This window comes from Nicrophorus vespilloides, unplaced genomic scaffold (assembly GCF_001412225.1).
Source record: "Nicrophorus vespilloides isolate i.1.1-1 unplaced genomic scaffold, Nicve_v1.0, whole genome shotgun sequence".
Taxonomy (NCBI): Eukaryota; Metazoa; Arthropoda; class Insecta; order Coleoptera; family Silphidae; genus Nicrophorus; species Nicrophorus vespilloides.
Genome location: NW_017096498.1, coordinates 54,410 through 69,763, shown reverse-complemented (window position 1 = coordinate 69,763; position 15,354 = coordinate 54,410). Strand labels below are relative to the sequence as shown.

Here is a 15,354-nt window from a genome sequence, read left to right as displayed (position 1 = left end):
ATTTGTGTTTTTTTGGTTGTTCTTGTAATTATTTCAGAAGATGATTCCGATACAGCAACGGAAGGTGAAGAAGAGATCCGTGCCAGGGAGTTGCGAAAACAGGAAGTGCGAGTCGAACCGCCGGTGGTTCACACCGACACCGGCACCGATACAGAGGTGAAAATGTCTTCTAATAGCCCAATCCTCCTTTCCTCCCCAACTCCCACTATCGATCAAGAACCAGAAAAATCCTCCGACGATAACTCGTGCGAATTCGACAGCGCCGAATCTGATCTAGAAAATAACAATGTTAAGTTAACGGATGACGGTACAAGTAAGACTAGTAACGATAGTAGTAGTAATAATAATAAATGTAACGAAGAAGACTCTAAAGTCGCGGTTAAACCTAAAGTGAAACGCAATTTTGTTCTGCCGCCGAAAGAGCATCGCAAGAGTTTCGGCAAGGAATTCGTTCCCGCATTCAGTGCTTCGAATCCCGAGCCACTGCTCATCATCAAACGTACTCCGAGCAAAATAAACTTACCCAAAGAGACGAAGCCGAAGGTCGCACTCAAATCGAACTTGCTGGATGCCAAAAAGTATTTCGGTGAAAGCAAACCGAAGCCGAAGCCGCCACCTATCAGGAGAGTGAGCGACACACCAAAAGTTGTTAATATACCCAAGAAGGAAGATGTAAAGGAGGAAACTGTAGAAGCGAGCGAAGATGTTAAGTTATTCAATTTTGATCCCGTCGAGGACGATCTGAAGGATTACATTGAGGATCTCATCTTGAACGAGGATGAACTCATGAAACCGGTAGATCCGGCTACTCTTGTAGAACCACCACACGAACCTTCCGATGAGGAGAAGCTCTCGAACAGCATAGAAGATCTATTGAAAGCACTGGAATCCGAAACTATAGAGAAACAAAACGAAGAGGTTGGATTACAAACGGACGAGAAAATCGACGATTTGTTGTCCTGGATGGATGATCTGGAACACCAAACCACATCCAAGGTTCAAAGATCTCTCAGCGACATTAAATATAAGAATTTAGAGCGGGCATTGAAAAGTCCCAAACGAGCGGAATCTATAATCTCAAAATTACCAAAGGATAACATAAAATACTTCGAAAGGCACTTGTCCGGAAAACCGGTCGGAGCTTCAGTCGAAGACGAGAACTTTGCTTTAGCGAGATCAAAAACCGATGTGTATTGTAATCAATCTAGAAAATCCATCGATTTAGATGCGATGAGTAGGGTGGATATCAAGAAAGTACTTCGGAAGTTCGAGAGTTTCGAGAGCGACGATCCGAAAAAGTCGCCAGTTTTACCTAAGAGGAAATTCGGCAAAAGGAATTCCTTTGGAAATTTCAGCTTTAAAAAGAAACAGGATAGTTTTGAATCGAGCGAAGGAAGTCCGAACTTTTACGAGAGCAAATGCGTGGTTAAATCTACGATCAATCCATTCTTCTATTCGGAAAATAATAACAACAATAATAATGTTGAGGAAACGAAATTTGAAAATAAGGACTCTGTTAAGAGCGACGTTGAAACTGAAATTAGTGATATGCTGGAAGGCTTCGATACGCTAACTAAAGGCATCGAGAAGGAGATGGCAGCTGCAGAGAGCAACAAGAAGGATTTCAACGATATTTTGGAGAAAATATCGCAGTTGCAGCATAAAATGAATCACGATGATAGTAAATTGGATGAGAACGATAATAAGGAAAACGTGAATGAGCCTAGTACATCTGAAGTGATTGAAAATGTTGAATTGTGTAAAAATGAAAATACCTCTGAAGAATTGGTGAAAATGGAAAATCAATCTGAAGAATTGACGAAGATAGAAAATGAACCTGAAATTAATATTGAAGATTTGTATGCTAAGGTTCAAAAGAAACAACAAACTTCTGAGAGTGATAGAGATCAAAATGTTGAATTAAAATGTGACTCAAATGAACATAAAATTGAATTAGATGAGATTAAAAATACAGATGTCGAAAATTCTGGTAATGTTGTAAATACTTTAAAATCTGCTGAAAATATAGTTAATTCTGAAATGGAATCTCAAGATCGTAATGATTTAAGTGACGATGATAATAACACATCGGAAAATAAAGAAGATACAGGATCTGAGACTGAAATGAAAAATTCTGAAATTGAATCTCCAAAAGAGACTTACTTAGATGATTTATGTACTACAGATGTACAAAGTTCAGTAGATAAAGAACCTGAAGTAGATGTTTTGAAAGAGAACTCTGATGTTGAAATCAAAGATGTGTCAATCTTAAATGACTTAAGTGGCGACAATAAAGAGTTTGAGAGATCTGAAAATGCTAAACAGGTTGAATCAAAATTAAATAATTTAAGTGGCAACAATGCCGCAAGTTCGGAAAATAAGGAGAATTTCATTATTGAATCTGAAGTTGGTTTACAAAAGAATGACGATAAAAAGATCAGAGATGATTCTGGTAATTCTGCAACATATTCTCCTCAGATCCCTAGAAGGGCTAGGAAATCTTCGGAACCACCACCCAGCAGACCAGCGAGACAAAAATCTCTGGAAAGAAAAACGCATTTGAATGTACCTGGCAATTCTACAAATATACGCTCTGCAGATAATTCACCAATTTTGAGTAGGAAACTCGAAGTCGCACCCACAGTTCCTCTTCGTAAAAAGCTCGCCGAATGTCCTCCAACTTTACCACCTCGCACCAAGAAGCACGAAGCGTCTCCGGAAAGGGGGCGCAGCAGGTCTTCCACGATGGATAAGAAGGAGAGGAAGGCTTCGAAAAGCAAGGAGAAAGAGTGCTGCATACAGTGAGATGATATATTTATGTATATCGAAAATCATTTTGTTACAACTATTATTTTAATTTTAATCTAGTCAATATTTTTTTTACGGGTAGAAAATATTCGCCTATATGAAGCTAAATGAACTTGATCATCCTTTGTTAAGTTTTGAAAGGTTTATTCGATGTTACAGCGATGTTCTTTATTATTTTAAACTATTTTCTAAGTCTACTAATCCGCAAAGTTTCAAAATTACTATTACGCGTTATGTGTGCATTCACAAGATTAATTTTTAAGATTTTCCCCCATTTATTGTAAATTTTGTACAAACGAAGTAAGTTATATTTTCAACGTCCTTCCGGTCAACAGTCACGTCTTAGCAATGGTAAAATTCTAAGGTAACTATGTGTGTGTTTTTTTGATGTTTTCTTTATTTCTTTTTCTTTTAAGTTTTTATTTTTGTGCGAAATTAACAATTAATTTAATTACTAGCCCATTGCTGACGTGAGTGTTGCTTAACATACAATTAAGGCCTATCTAAGACTTCGTTAGAGTTAAAGGAATGAGGATGATTTCTCGGAAGACGAAATTTCCACTAAGCTTGATTAATATCAATCTTTTGTGTTTGTTTTAGATGTATTATTATTATTTCTTGCGGGAATAATTTTATTCATTTTTGTTAAAAGATGAATACAATTATTTGTGCAAGTTGCATGCGTTACAAATAATGCATTTAGAGATTTGTTATTAATGAATTTTATTGTTTGACTTTAGATTGCGTCTGATGATAGCAGCACGGATTCCTCGAGTGAGGTGCAAAATTCGGCAACGGAAATATCCACTGATTCTGAATTCGCGCAAGATGATCCGACACCGACGAGGGAAGTTCCAGCAATCGTCTTTAATGATATGTTTGTGACCAAGACGAGGGGCAAATACATACCACCCAAAAAGGTGCAGGTCACGTCCACAGAAATCCAGAAGACCGTACTCTCCAAGCCCCAAAGCAAGGATATTGAACTCAAATTCGTGCCGCTCGTGCAGACACCGATTAGGAAACCGACACCTCAACCGCACCTTCTGAGATCTGAAGGAGGTTATGCATTGAACAGGACCCAGAGCACAGGCGGAATTGCTACCAAAGTGTCGTTGGAACTGAAGAAGAAGTATTTGCTTGGCGATGCTCCCAGTATCAATAGCATTCAAAAATCCGGAAGCGCTTCGACTTTGGATTCCAAATTCAAATCGTTCCACTCGACCATATCCGATTGCCAGAAATTGTTAAAGTCAGCCTCGCAGCCTAAAGAGCCGGTGTCCCCTACACCAAGCAATGCCGTTTCCAAAGAAGTAGTTCCTAAAGCGGAGGAGAAAAAAATCGACCCGGTCGTGTCTCCGGTCGTTAATGAAACCGAAGGCCGTCCGAGGAGTCCCGTGCACGAAACTTCGATAATTGTACCTCAAATCGATTGGTCTCTGCAGAAAAAGCAGCCAGCCTCCACCAGCGATTCGACCAGCAGCAGTAGCAGCAGCAGCGAATCTGAACCGAATATTAAAAAATCGCCCAGCGTCAAGGCCTTCAACAATATCCCACGCGTGGAAATTCAGAATATCGACGCTAAAGAAAATATAACGCTCGATAGCCTTGATATTAACTATATCAAATTAGAAAGCCAGCCAAGTTCGATAAACGAATCTACAAAGGCAGCAAAGAAAACTTTAAATCAACCCAAGGTTCTACCAAAGATGGATAATGACTTGATTCTTAATTCGGTGCATTCGGTACATCATGATCAACCGAAGGTGGAGGATGCTGGCAGTGGAAGAAGCAGTCCTTCGATGAACGAAGATCAACTGACTGCTGTGCTCACCGAAACGGAACTATCCGATTGGGCGCACGATGAAATGGGTTCGGGTGAATTGGATTACGAGCTCAACACGGATCTGGAGATAGCCAGTAAACCTGAAATCAAAAAGCCAAAGGAACATATGAAACCGTCAGCGAACAAAGAAGAATCTGAAGTTCCATCAATGAAAGAATGTGTTACGAGTGTCCTCAATCCTGGCCTCGAATTAAACATCGAGTTCATGGATACCGGCACCGAGAGTAGCGACGATGGATTATTCGAGGTGAAAAACAACGGATACGTGCAATTCCACGACGAAGAGGATATAGCGGAAGATAGTTTAACACCGTACATGGTGAATATAGCGGAAGCAACGAATCCCAGGATTAAAGCCACGTTTGATGAGGACTTCGATGATGTGTCCAGTGTATCCAGAAACACTGGCTACTGCGTGATCGATTCCGAAAAGAACTCGTTCGGCGCGGAGGTAATCGATTTGAAAGCCACCGATTTGGAAAAGTTGAAGGAGAAGCAACATTTACAGGAACCCGAAGAGGATTCTTTGTTGATTGTGGATGCAGCTGGAACGACTACGGAGGAGAACACTTGCAGTGATTCAACTGTTAAGAACGTCACCGAAATTGTCCCACCGAAAGAGATCGATGTACCGAGGGAGTCTGAGATGAATAGGAAGCTCAGGTTGGAGGATAAATTAGCGCAAGTGAAGAAGGATATGAAGAAGCATTACGAACAACGCAAAGACGATCAATTAGAATTCGATCGGCATTGTCAGCGATTACAATCAAAAATTGATTTCGGAAATGCCAAAGACTCGATCGACATAAGGAAGTCGCGTCGTCAGAGCAAGTCCGGAAGTCCACCTAAACCAGACCTAATTCAGGAAGAAAAAGACGCAGTTCCGGTGAGGACTTTCAAGCAGCAGATCGAGTACGAACGGGATGTTAATAAGAAACTAGTTCAAGAGATGGTCATGAACAAGATGAAGGCACAGAACAAATCGTTGGAGAGAAAGCGAAGGAATAGGAGTTCTTTCAGTCCCAGTCCGAACAGAGCTTTCGAACTCACTAAATCGGCAACGGCGGAAATTGGTAAATTGGCTACTCCCGATGTTCTCTTATCCACCATGTCTCCAAACGTGCTTCAAAAATCGGAGACTGTCGGAGCTTTCAGTGGATTTGCTACATCAACGCCCGAACCTAAACCTGCGCCTCGTTCGAAGTTTAACCAGGCCAACATCCGACCTTTCAGTGTGCATACGCCATTCCTAAAGGAAGACAACATGATCACCGAATCCAGTAATAACACGGAAGCATTCAGCCTTCCTGATATTCACAAGGCGATCACCGATGAGTTTAAGACGCCGAAAGCGCCTCCTCGTTTAAAGAACGAAGAGGCCAAGAGAGTTGTGGAGAAGTTGAAGCAGGATGCAAGAGCCAGAGCACGGCTACTTTCGGACGAGGATCTTGGTCTAAGTCCAGAAGAGAAATTGGCAAAACTCCGACAAAGGATAAGGCGTGGAAAGGAAAACAACGATGTCGACGTTCATATCCAGGACAGCATCGAGTCGTTGGTCATGAATACTGAACGACGAAATTCTCTGCTCTATCCGAACAGCACGACGAAGAAGAGCAACATCTTTAGAAGATCAAAGAGCGGCGAAGATCATTTCAATATGTGCAACAGCAAAGGTGATAGGGAGAGAACTAAGTCCGTTTCCGAAATAACGAGGCAGCAACTATTCAGCATCAAGAAGGTCAACGAAAAGGATGGCGGGGATAAGAAGTGCTTTAAATCAGATTCCAATTTGCTGGAGAGCACCAGTCAGAAAGCTGCGTCCGTGGAAGGGGATAAAAAGAAGAAAGACAGAGAGAGAAGGAAAAGTATTACCAAGATATTCACCGATCTTTTCGCAAAGAAGAAGGATGCCAATAGCGGCAGTAACAAGGGTAGCTTCCTATCCAGAATATCACCAAAGTCCAAGGATAAATCCAAGGTATGACTTTAATTATTTACAAATCGAAATAATAGAACGTATCTATACATATGCTTCTAAAAAAAAAACTACATTTCTGAAAATTCTACTATTGGCAAATATTGAAGATTATCTTGTTTTTGCAGTCTTGCATAGATCTACGGCAAACAGAGAGCGTAAGGATTTCAGTATATTACTATTTTATTTGTTGTGTAATTTGGACTTATTACGTAATCGATTTTTTTAAACTAACAGACGGCATGCGCCTGCTTAGACGCAGTGCAATTATTATCATTACTATTACGGTTTTGTTTTATTTTGAGTAGATTTTATTTGAATATTCGCAAGAAGAAAAAAATCACTTTGGTATGCATGGTAAAAATGTTGAACGTGTATTTCAGCATAAACACTTGATGTTTGCACTCTCCTATATATAGTACTACAGTATTACAGAATTTGATGTTGCATTTTTCATAAACGTTAACGAAACGAATTAACTTAATTATTACTAATTTCTTTTTTTTTTGTTCTCACCTCGTTGTTGTTATATAATTTTGATTAAGTTGTAGCTGTACACGTATCTGTTGTTGTTTGTTGCTTAAATTATGTTGTTATTTTAGGATGTTATAAAAGAAGGTTTGGTGCGGACCAATAGCATTGCCGAAATGTGGAGGGCTCCTACGCCTCCGCCGGTACCGCCCCTTCCCGCCAACTATCCGGAAAACAAGGGTTTCGGTAAATACCAACGATTTGTTTGTGTGTATTTGTATTTATAATGTTAACTTTGGTGATATTTTAGAAGACAGTTCGGATTGTGATACGGATTGGAAATGTGCGGATCGTTCGAGTTGCGATACTTTAGATCAATCCAAAGATTGTTCCATGGGCAGTCTAAACAAGAGGAGCGGTCGGAGCGCTCGAAAAGCGGCGAGGCAATCGCAGCTGAAACGGTAATTATCATTCCAATTCATAACATTTGTCTAGTTTAATCGAATCTAATCAAATTCCACTTACAACTAACCGTCGTCGACTAACCATCAACAATCAACAGACATCGCTTGGCTCAGGAGATTCAGCGGAAGTTGGAGGAGACCGAGGTGAAGACACGCGAATTAGAGTCGAGGGGAGTCAAGGTGGAGAAGGCGTTGCGTGGCGAATCCGCGGATGCCGATCGCGATGAGACTGATTTACTTAAAGAGTGGTTCGAATTGATGCGTGATAGGATGGAATTGAGGAGGTACGAAAGGGAGCTGAACATCAGCGCGGAAGAAATCGAGTTGGAGGATAGACACGCGAGGCTTCAGCACGAGCTCAAGGAGAGATTGGATAAACGTAAAGCGAACGTTATTTTGTGTTTGAGTTGCGGTCATCTGTAACCGAATCGTTCTTTTTCAGAGGGTCACAAAACGCAGCAGGACGCCGATATTGATGGCAGTATTATTAAAGAGATGTTGGATATTGTAAATAAAAGGGATTCACTCACTAAACTCCTGGAGGATGATAGAAAAAGGTCTTAACTTTGCCCCTCTCGTAACTATTATTAACTTGCCTAACTTTACTTGTTTACCATAACTCTAACGCTCGAATTATTCGCATTTTTTTTTTCATTAACGCTGATATTTTTTTTGTAGGTATAACGCAGAGGACAGGGGTTTAGAAGAACAGATGCTTGCAAAAGGAATATCTTTAACGCCAATCGCGAAGGTCGCTGAAGAATAGGATCGTTAATTTATTTTCATATGTAAATTGTAACTGAAATTCAGTTTTCCTAATCGTATTTCTTTTTAAGAGTTTGACGCAAGACATTTTGAGAGTCAGCTATTTGCTCATTTATAATTACATATACATACATATAACGACAAGAAAAAAATATTATTGTGCCTCGAGAATTTAGAAGCTATTTTCAATTTGTTTTTGATGATGTATACTATTATAATATAATTATTATTATAATAATCGCTAACACGATTTCAGTTTGCTCTCTCTCTCTCTTTTTCTATTTCTCTCTATTTCCTCCTTTTTTTTTCTCTACATTATTTTATATATTATATAGCAAGAATATATTATATAAAATTTAACTTCTCCACTAGTCTGATATACATATATTTTTTTAAAACGAATATAATGTTAAGGTTACAAAGCTTATTGACAATTGATTATATTCTAGTAAGAGAAGAAACCTTGTGATTTTCTGTGTGAATTGTATTTTTTGATATAAATAATATATTATTGTAATTATTGTACAGATTTATTTTGTGAATGCAGATATTAGTGTTGTTTTTTTTTGTGTGAATAATAAATGATGCTTTTATATTATTATTACTAAACTCGTGCTGAGCAATAAATCTGCGAAGTCTTCAGCTGCCGAAGTTCGCGATGGCATCGTCCACGACCTTCGCATTTACTCCGGACTTTACCAACACCGACATGACGCCCTTCCTCGTCAAATCCTGTATGTTCCTCTGTTCATCGTCGAAGAATATGATCTCGTCGAACTCGATGCCCGAGTCTTTTCTTATCCTAAAAATAATTTGAATATCGTATGTTTACATTCAGAAGATGGCGAAGTCTTACTTATTGAAATGGTTCACTTTGCAACCTGGGTAGATTTGTTTGTATGTAAAATATTTATCCCAGTTGAATAATTGGAGTAGTTGATTTGCTCCATCAATTTCTCCGGTTCTGGATGCGATACCTAAGATGTACCCTTGCCTTTTCAACGTCTCCAGCACTCTTGGCACTTCCGGATAATGTTTAACTTTCTGCGCGTGGGCATCCAAAACTTCACCTGAAGTACTGACATAATGAAAAGAACAGAAAAAAATCTGTTATACATATTTTCTACACATCAAATTCTCAATACTATTGTATTGAGAAAGAACAAATTATAAATACATTTCTGCATTGTTTTCCTCTCTGAAAATCATGTTTATGCTATTTCATTTTATAATTCTTAGAAGTTTTTATGATCGTCTCTACAGCACCCATTGGCAACTGTTTATTTGTCGCGCATTTGCATTTAAGCCTGCTCAACCAATGGGAAATGCTGAACAAGTCTGGTCAATATCAGGACTAGATCAGTGGTTCTTAACTTTTTGAAACTAAGACCCAATGGTTAAGAATCACTGCTGCAGAAATCTTGAACCTTTTATTTCTGCTGTCACTGTTAGTTTGTGCTATCAATTATACTGTAATATGTGGAAATATGTAGCTAAACATATGGATAGCATTGATGATCATCTACTGAATTAACCTCAATATTACCTTTTTCTAAAGGGAGGCGTAACGTGAGTGTCCACCCAGAATGGCCACAGGGTATAATCTGCAAGATAAAAGTAAATCGTTACATGACATTGACACTCAATGGTTTTATCATTATATACCTAAGTCGAAGACCAAAAGTTTCGGCTTTTTGAATGATGATGACATCTTTCTAAACATTTATTTGGTTGGTACAGAAATCAATAAGCGTATTGAAAATTTGCGAATTTCACAACTTTTTTAAATTGCCTCACTCGTGCAACGTGCATCAACGTAGTAACAAAAGTTACAGCTACTTTTATCGATTAATAAACAGCGAAACATTGCTCAATATTATGTAATTGCCCGGGTGCTGATCAATAACCTGAATGCATATTTCGCACATTGGCAGGCCTGACTTTTGACAGGTGTAGGCCATTTTGGTGAGTTTTTTAGGCGTGATTAACGTTTTTAAGTGTTCCAATTGCAAAAATCTTTGCCCGTTCGCTTTGGAAGTGTTCCCATTCCATCATTGATAACAGTCCAATTGTACCCATCTGTTATTTCTCGCTAATGTTATAAGCTTCAAGAAGAAACTCGACTCTTGTGTCCACCTGAAATATAGGCAAGTTTCTTTTGTATTTCGTATATATATATATGTATGCATATATATATATATATATGCATATGTGCTCATTGGTTCCTATACATACACACATCTGAACAACTGTAATCAACTATTCATTTCTATCACATTTCAATGCTTCAGATCTTTAACCTATAAGAATGTTCTGTGCTTACAAGAATCATAAAAATTATAAGAGTATTCAAGATTCCTGAGAAATTTAGATCAGTAGATCAGTTGCCAGGCAATAAAACCAATATATTAATTAATGTTTATTGTCAGACAGGAAAATGATTGAGCTAACAGTGAGGACATTGGATTCCCAGAATCACCAATTCACAGTGGAAGAGGATGTAAGTAGACTATTATAACATTCATAAAACTCTATATCAATTAATAACTCCATATTTCAGATTACAGTTGCTCAGTTCAAAGAGAAAATAGCAAGTACTGTGAACATTCCAGCAGAGACCCAGCGCATTATATACTGTGGGCGCGTTTTAAATGATGAAGCAAAGCTTAATGAGTTTGGTATGTTCAATTTATAAGTTTACAATATGATGAATCATACTGAATATATTGTTTTTAGATGTTAATGGAAAGGTTGTTCACTTGGTGGAGAGAGCTCCGCCATCTGAAACGCAGCGCTCAAATAACGTAAGTACTGCAAGTGCCCAATCACCAATGGGTAGAGGAAATGCAATGTATATTGGTTCCATGCAGATTCCGGTAGAGCCTTTCGATATAGTTTCGCCACCACCATCACAAAGTCTGGCTGCAAGTAGACTGAATGTGGCCAGAAGGTAGTTTTCATTGTATATTGTCTCTGAAGTACCCTTTTTTCATTGATTTTTGTTTTGCAGAATGTTAAGAAGGGTGGAAGCTATTCTGAACATCTTAGAGAATCCAACTGCACGCCCTGCAGATGTTGTACCACCTGAAGAACCACAAGAGGAAGTCACTCCAGTTTTTGAAGCTAGAGTTATTGTGCCCAGGGGCGACTCTGCACCATTGGAAGAGACTTTATTGGAAGCAGTTCAGGAAAATTTAGCTCAAACTTCAGGGTTCGTTTCTAGGACCATTCTATATATATATATTTTTATTTAATAAATTGTACTTGAAATTAGAAGACCCACTGGATCTGAGGAAGGTGCGCAGGCAGTGACAGCGTCATCAGATGCAGCAGCCGATGCTATGCAATCTTCTAGTCCTGAAATATCTCCACAAGGCTCGACAGGATCTTCAACGCCAGATACAACACCTATTTCTTCCTCTACTGAAGACTTGGCTGCTGAAGTAAACCGAGAGCCACAGAGCAGTACTACAAATAATACAACCAATGCCAATACCACTAATACTGCAGAGTGAGATTAACACTTTACTTGAATATAGAATTGATAACAGTAATAATATTGAAATTCGTAGGCGCGCATCACGACCTTCAGACATGGTGGAACTTTTGGATAGATTGACTAGACTGCAAACGAGGTTTGCTCCATTTTTGGAAAGGTATCAAAACTTTATGAGAGAAGATGCAGTTGTTGAGCAACCGGTAATTACATATTGCTTTTAAATTGCAGCGAATTATGTAAATTAAATGTATTATTTCTTTTAGAACATAAGACCAACCCAATTGCTGATCACTCGTGTTTCTGAAGTTTTCCACTTGTTGGGTCATGCTTATCACTCGCTTAGTGACATATTACTTATGGTTAGAAATCCTCCTCCTCGATCTTTATCTTGTATTCCAATACTAATACAGCATTCGGCAGTGTTGCAAGCCGGGTTTCCAATACAGGTTGAGGTGATTATACAGCGCTACAGTCGAAAGTGAGTGTACTAATGTACTAATTTTTGTTTAGGCACAAATTAATTTTGGTCCTGAGAATGCAAATGAAAACAGTTCTACGCCGACGAGTACTACCAATGGAAATGCTACTACTGCAAATGGTAATGCTACTAATGCGAATGTAAATGGACAGGCTACGACAACAACTCCTCCATCGTCTGGTGGTGGTAATGCTAGGCCGAATATATCGATAAATCCGAATATACTGAGTTTCCAAACAATCCCGATCGGTATTAGAACTATGAGGTCTGCAAGCGGAGGCACCAATAGGCAAACAGGTAACGCTCCAGCTGCCAATGCTTCGAATGCAGCTTCTAGTAATAATGGCTCAAATCCCAATGTGGAATTGTTTATGGAAGTTACTCCGGATAGTATTACAATAGATTCTTTAGCTACCACATTGCTAGGTGGTTCCAATCAAGGAGGAGAAGCTGGACGTGCAAATCTCGCTGGAGCACCACCGCCGGAACTGTTTCAGACCTTCGTTCAGATGGCAAACCAGTTTGTGAACCGCGGTACTAATGTCGCGAACACCGCTCCTGCTTCCACGCAGCAATCACAGACGACCAGCCCGCAAACTCCAGAATCCGCTCTCAATCAGAGCGGACAGAATTCGCAGGCTCGAGGCAACACGCAAACCAATCCCACTACATCCACACATACTCGCAGTACACCCAGACCTCACGTCCACTTATCTCAGCATGCCATGCAGGGATTCGACCCCTTCCTCCCCTGCAGTTCACATCACATCTCGCACCGACGAAGAGCTCATCTTAGGAACCAGAGCAACAATAATAACGCCCGCGCCCAAACGAATGGCAACACCAACAACAACTTTGGAAGAGTGTATAACATAGTTCAAGGCGTCTTGAGTTCGCTTCAGAATATGTACGATAGACGTGCTTCCACAGGATCCAATGGAACACCACCTACAACAAGCGCGTCAACAGCAACACCCAACCAACCGAATTTTCACCAGATATTTACAAATCTCTCCAGCGCATCCACTACCTTGCCAACCGTAAGACTATTTGACAAAATTTACAATAACAATTAGTTAACATTTTCTTTTCAAATGATAGAACGGTGACGGAAGCCGAGGTCCAACACTTGCAGATCTATTATCTGCCGAATTTGTGCACGGAGAAGGAATCTTCAATGATCTATTAATGTTCTTGTCGCAAAACTTGACAATAGGCGACTTGGTGACTCTGAATTCGGGCAGAGTCGAACCGTTCATTCGTGTGCGCAATGAGCTTCGTACGTTCGTATTGGATAGAATTTTGGAAGGATCTCCGACGCCCGACAATCTTGAAAGGGGCGTGAACAAATTGCTCGAAGAAATGCAACCTTTCTTTGATCATTTGAGCCAGTTGCCTGTTCAAGGGGACATCGACTTAGTCAGATCAGTGAAATTTTTAATTGGCTCGAAATTGCGAAACATCATTATGCTCGCCGTATCCAGATCCTCGACCTCTGTAAAATCGTTATATTTGAAGATTCAGATGTTGATGCACCATATATGCGCTTTGATCCTACACGCTAGCAGTAATGGTCAAAGAGGCGTCGAAGACCTCCTGATGAGTATACTGGTCAGTCTCATCTAAACCGTTTTTTGCAATGAGAAATATTAATTATTTTTATAATTTGCAGTCCCGGTACATGGAAGGTTATATTCCGCAAGATGTCGAGCAATGGACAATATTAGCAGTTCGAACACAATTGCAACAGTTTATTACAAATTTGCGCGTTCCTACCAGCTCATTGCAGCAGTATATCATTAGAAACGTTGATTCAATTACTGCTACCAATGTGGAGGTAATTATATGAAGAAAAAGATAAAATATGGGATGTTCACGTTGGTTATTATTTTTAGCAAATGGAAACAGAGGAGCATGTAGATCAGGCAAGCAGTTCGAGTGCGGTGCAAATAAACTTGGGCGATAGTCAAAATGAGTTGCCTGCAGTCGATGTAGGATCGGAATCTTGGCATGGACAGGTTCCCAACGTAAGTAAAAAAACATCAATGCAACAACACTATTAGAACTTAATATACATCTCACAGGATGCATAGTAAACATAAAATGCAATTCACAAATGTTGGGGTATAATACTAGATTTTTGTTATCATAGGATTGGGTGCCTATTATAAGCAGGGATAGTCAAGGGCAGAGGCGGCAAAATCCGCAAACGCCATTAAGTGACGCTTATTTATCGGGAATGCCCAGCAAGAGACGCAAGATTGTAACTAGTCCAAAGCCACAGGGAAGCCTTCCGCAAGTAATAGCAGGTAATTGACAGTTTGTTCAGAGTGGCAGATTTCTTGCTAGAAAGTAGTTTTCTAATATTATGAAACACGTTACTGTTTAGAGAGCATAAGGAGGGCTGTGGTATCGACGGGATTGTCTACCATAAATAACGTGGAAGAGGTAGCCCAGGAAGCAGGCGACGACCTTAACATCCAATCCGCTTACCGGGAACTGCTCAGGACCAGAGTACAATCAAACATACAGGATAACGAGGACTTCACGCCGGATCGATTCCCGAACGCATCCAACTATTTTAACAAACAGCAGTAGAGAAATGCGATCGAAATATATTTATACATATTAGAACATTTTTACAATACGTTATTCTTTTACTTTTTAATTCGACGATTGTTACAATTTGTTTCAAAAAGGAAGAACGGATGGAAAAAGGACATGAATACGAACGGTTGAGACGACTTAACGTGTTGTACCAGTGATACAGAAGAAGGGTTTATAAAGTTTCGCGTTTCGCATAATTTTCTTATACATTATAATTATTTATTTCAGCAGCTGTATTTAATTGAGTCGCGGACCTCGGAGGAGGCCGCTTCTATAATTACTCTCATTTTGACAATTCAATTTATTTTTTAAGAATATAAAGTAGGTTGTGTAATAAATGATGAACACGCACTGTATTTGTATATGTTATGAGTACCATTTCGGGTGTACGCAGATATGATGCGGCCCATATCATAATTCTATAGATAACAACAAAATAAT

At 39.5% G+C, this 15,354-nt stretch overlaps 3 protein-coding genes across 14 annotated transcripts in view; 2 read left to right on the top strand and 1 right to left on the bottom strand.

Moving 5' to 3' along the window:
* LOC108557182 (protein-methionine sulfoxide oxidase Mical) overlaps positions 1-8,504 on the top strand; it is a 41,994-nt gene extending 33,490 nt beyond the window's left edge. For 2 of the 6 annotated variants that reach the window (XM_017913611.1, XM_017913607.1), the window contains 8 exons: positions 38-156; positions 3,549-6,632; positions 6,758-6,787; positions 7,232-7,346; positions 7,411-7,561; positions 7,663-7,943; positions 8,007-8,121; positions 8,243-8,504. In XM_017913611.1, the coding sequence (XP_017769100.1) occupies positions 38-156; positions 3,549-6,632; positions 6,758-6,787; positions 7,232-7,346; positions 7,411-7,561; positions 7,663-7,943; positions 8,007-8,121; positions 8,243-8,330 (3,983 nt within the window). In that variant the 3' untranslated portion in view covers positions 8,331-8,504. Of the gene's footprint in view, positions 1-37; positions 3,173-3,548; positions 6,633-6,757; positions 6,788-7,231; positions 7,347-7,410; positions 7,562-7,662; positions 7,944-8,006; positions 8,122-8,242 lie in introns of those variants that run through there. The other 4 variants (XM_017913608.1, XM_017913609.1, XM_017913612.1 and 1 more) reach the window with 4 other exon arrangements.
* Positions 8,505-8,698: 194 nt separating this feature from the next.
* LOC108557191 (magnesium-dependent phosphatase 1-like) lies at positions 8,699-10,216 on the bottom strand. Of its 2 annotated transcripts, XM_017913628.1 has the most exons (4): positions 9,995-10,216; positions 9,876-9,933; positions 9,186-9,407; positions 8,699-9,131 (listed from the first exon to the last, which is right to left on the bottom strand). In XM_017913628.1, exons 1-4 carry the CDS (start codon positions 10,050-10,052, stop codon positions 8,969-8,971), a joined length of 501 nt encoding a protein of 166 aa, XP_017769117.1. In that variant the 5' UTR covers positions 10,053-10,216; the 3' UTR covers positions 8,699-8,968. The 2 variants fall into 2 exon arrangements, with proteins under 2 accessions (XP_017769117.1, XP_017769118.1); XM_017913629.1 differs by lacking the exons at positions 9,876-9,933; positions 9,995-10,216 and adding an exon at positions 9,507-9,861.
* Positions 10,217-10,299: 83 nt separating this feature from the next.
* LOC108557189 (large proline-rich protein BAG6) lies at positions 10,300-15,205 on the top strand. Of its 6 annotated transcripts, none has more exons than XM_017913623.1 (15): positions 10,304-10,476; positions 10,759-10,829; positions 10,890-11,007; positions 11,066-11,133; positions 11,200-11,279; positions 11,340-11,540; positions 11,604-11,840; positions 11,902-12,028; positions 12,092-12,280; positions 12,339-13,346; positions 13,408-13,917; positions 13,979-14,143; positions 14,202-14,333; positions 14,459-14,615; positions 14,696-15,205. In XM_017913623.1, exons 2-15 carry the CDS (start codon positions 10,767-10,769, stop codon positions 14,902-14,904), a joined length of 3,264 nt encoding a protein of 1,087 aa, XP_017769112.1. In that variant the 5' UTR covers positions 10,304-10,476; positions 10,759-10,766; the 3' UTR covers positions 14,905-15,205. The 6 variants fall into 6 exon arrangements, with proteins under 6 accessions (XP_017769115.1, XP_017769112.1, XP_017769114.1 ...); XM_017913625.1 differs by having other exon boundaries at positions 11,066-11,279; positions 12,339-12,603; positions 12,733-13,346; XM_017913624.1 differs by having other exon boundaries at positions 11,066-11,279; positions 12,339-12,603; positions 12,718-13,346.
* Positions 15,206-15,354: the final 149 nt, after the last annotated feature.

What these genes read in the sequence shown, in the direction of transcription:
- LOC108557191 (XM_017913628.1), bottom strand. Translation starts at nt 10,052, where the DNA reads ATGTTTAGAAAGATGTCATCATCATTCAAAAAGCCGAAACTTTTGGTC. An exon ending in ACTTTTGGTCTTCGACTTAG is followed by an intron (nt 9,934 to 9,994) that starts GTATATAATGAT and finishes TTTATCTTGCAG; the next exon opens with ATTATACCCTGTGGCCATTC. An exon ending in AAAGTGAACCATTTCAATAA is followed by an intron (nt 9,132 to 9,185) that starts GTAAGACTTCGC and finishes AATTATTTTTAG; the next exon opens with GATAAGAAAAGACTCGGGCA.
- LOC108557189 (XM_017913621.1), top strand. Translation starts at nt 10,767, where the DNA reads ATGATTGAGCTAACAGTGAGGACATTGGATTCCCAGAATCACCAATTC. An exon ending in AATTTAGCTCAAACTTCAGG is followed by an intron (nt 11,541 to 11,603) that starts GTTCGTTTCTAG and finishes ACTTGAAATTAG; the next exon opens with AAGACCCACTGGATCTGAGG. An exon ending in ATGCAGTTGTTGAGCAACCG is followed by an intron (nt 12,029 to 12,091) that starts GTAATTACATAT and finishes TATTTCTTTTAG; the next exon opens with AACATAAGACCAACCCAATT.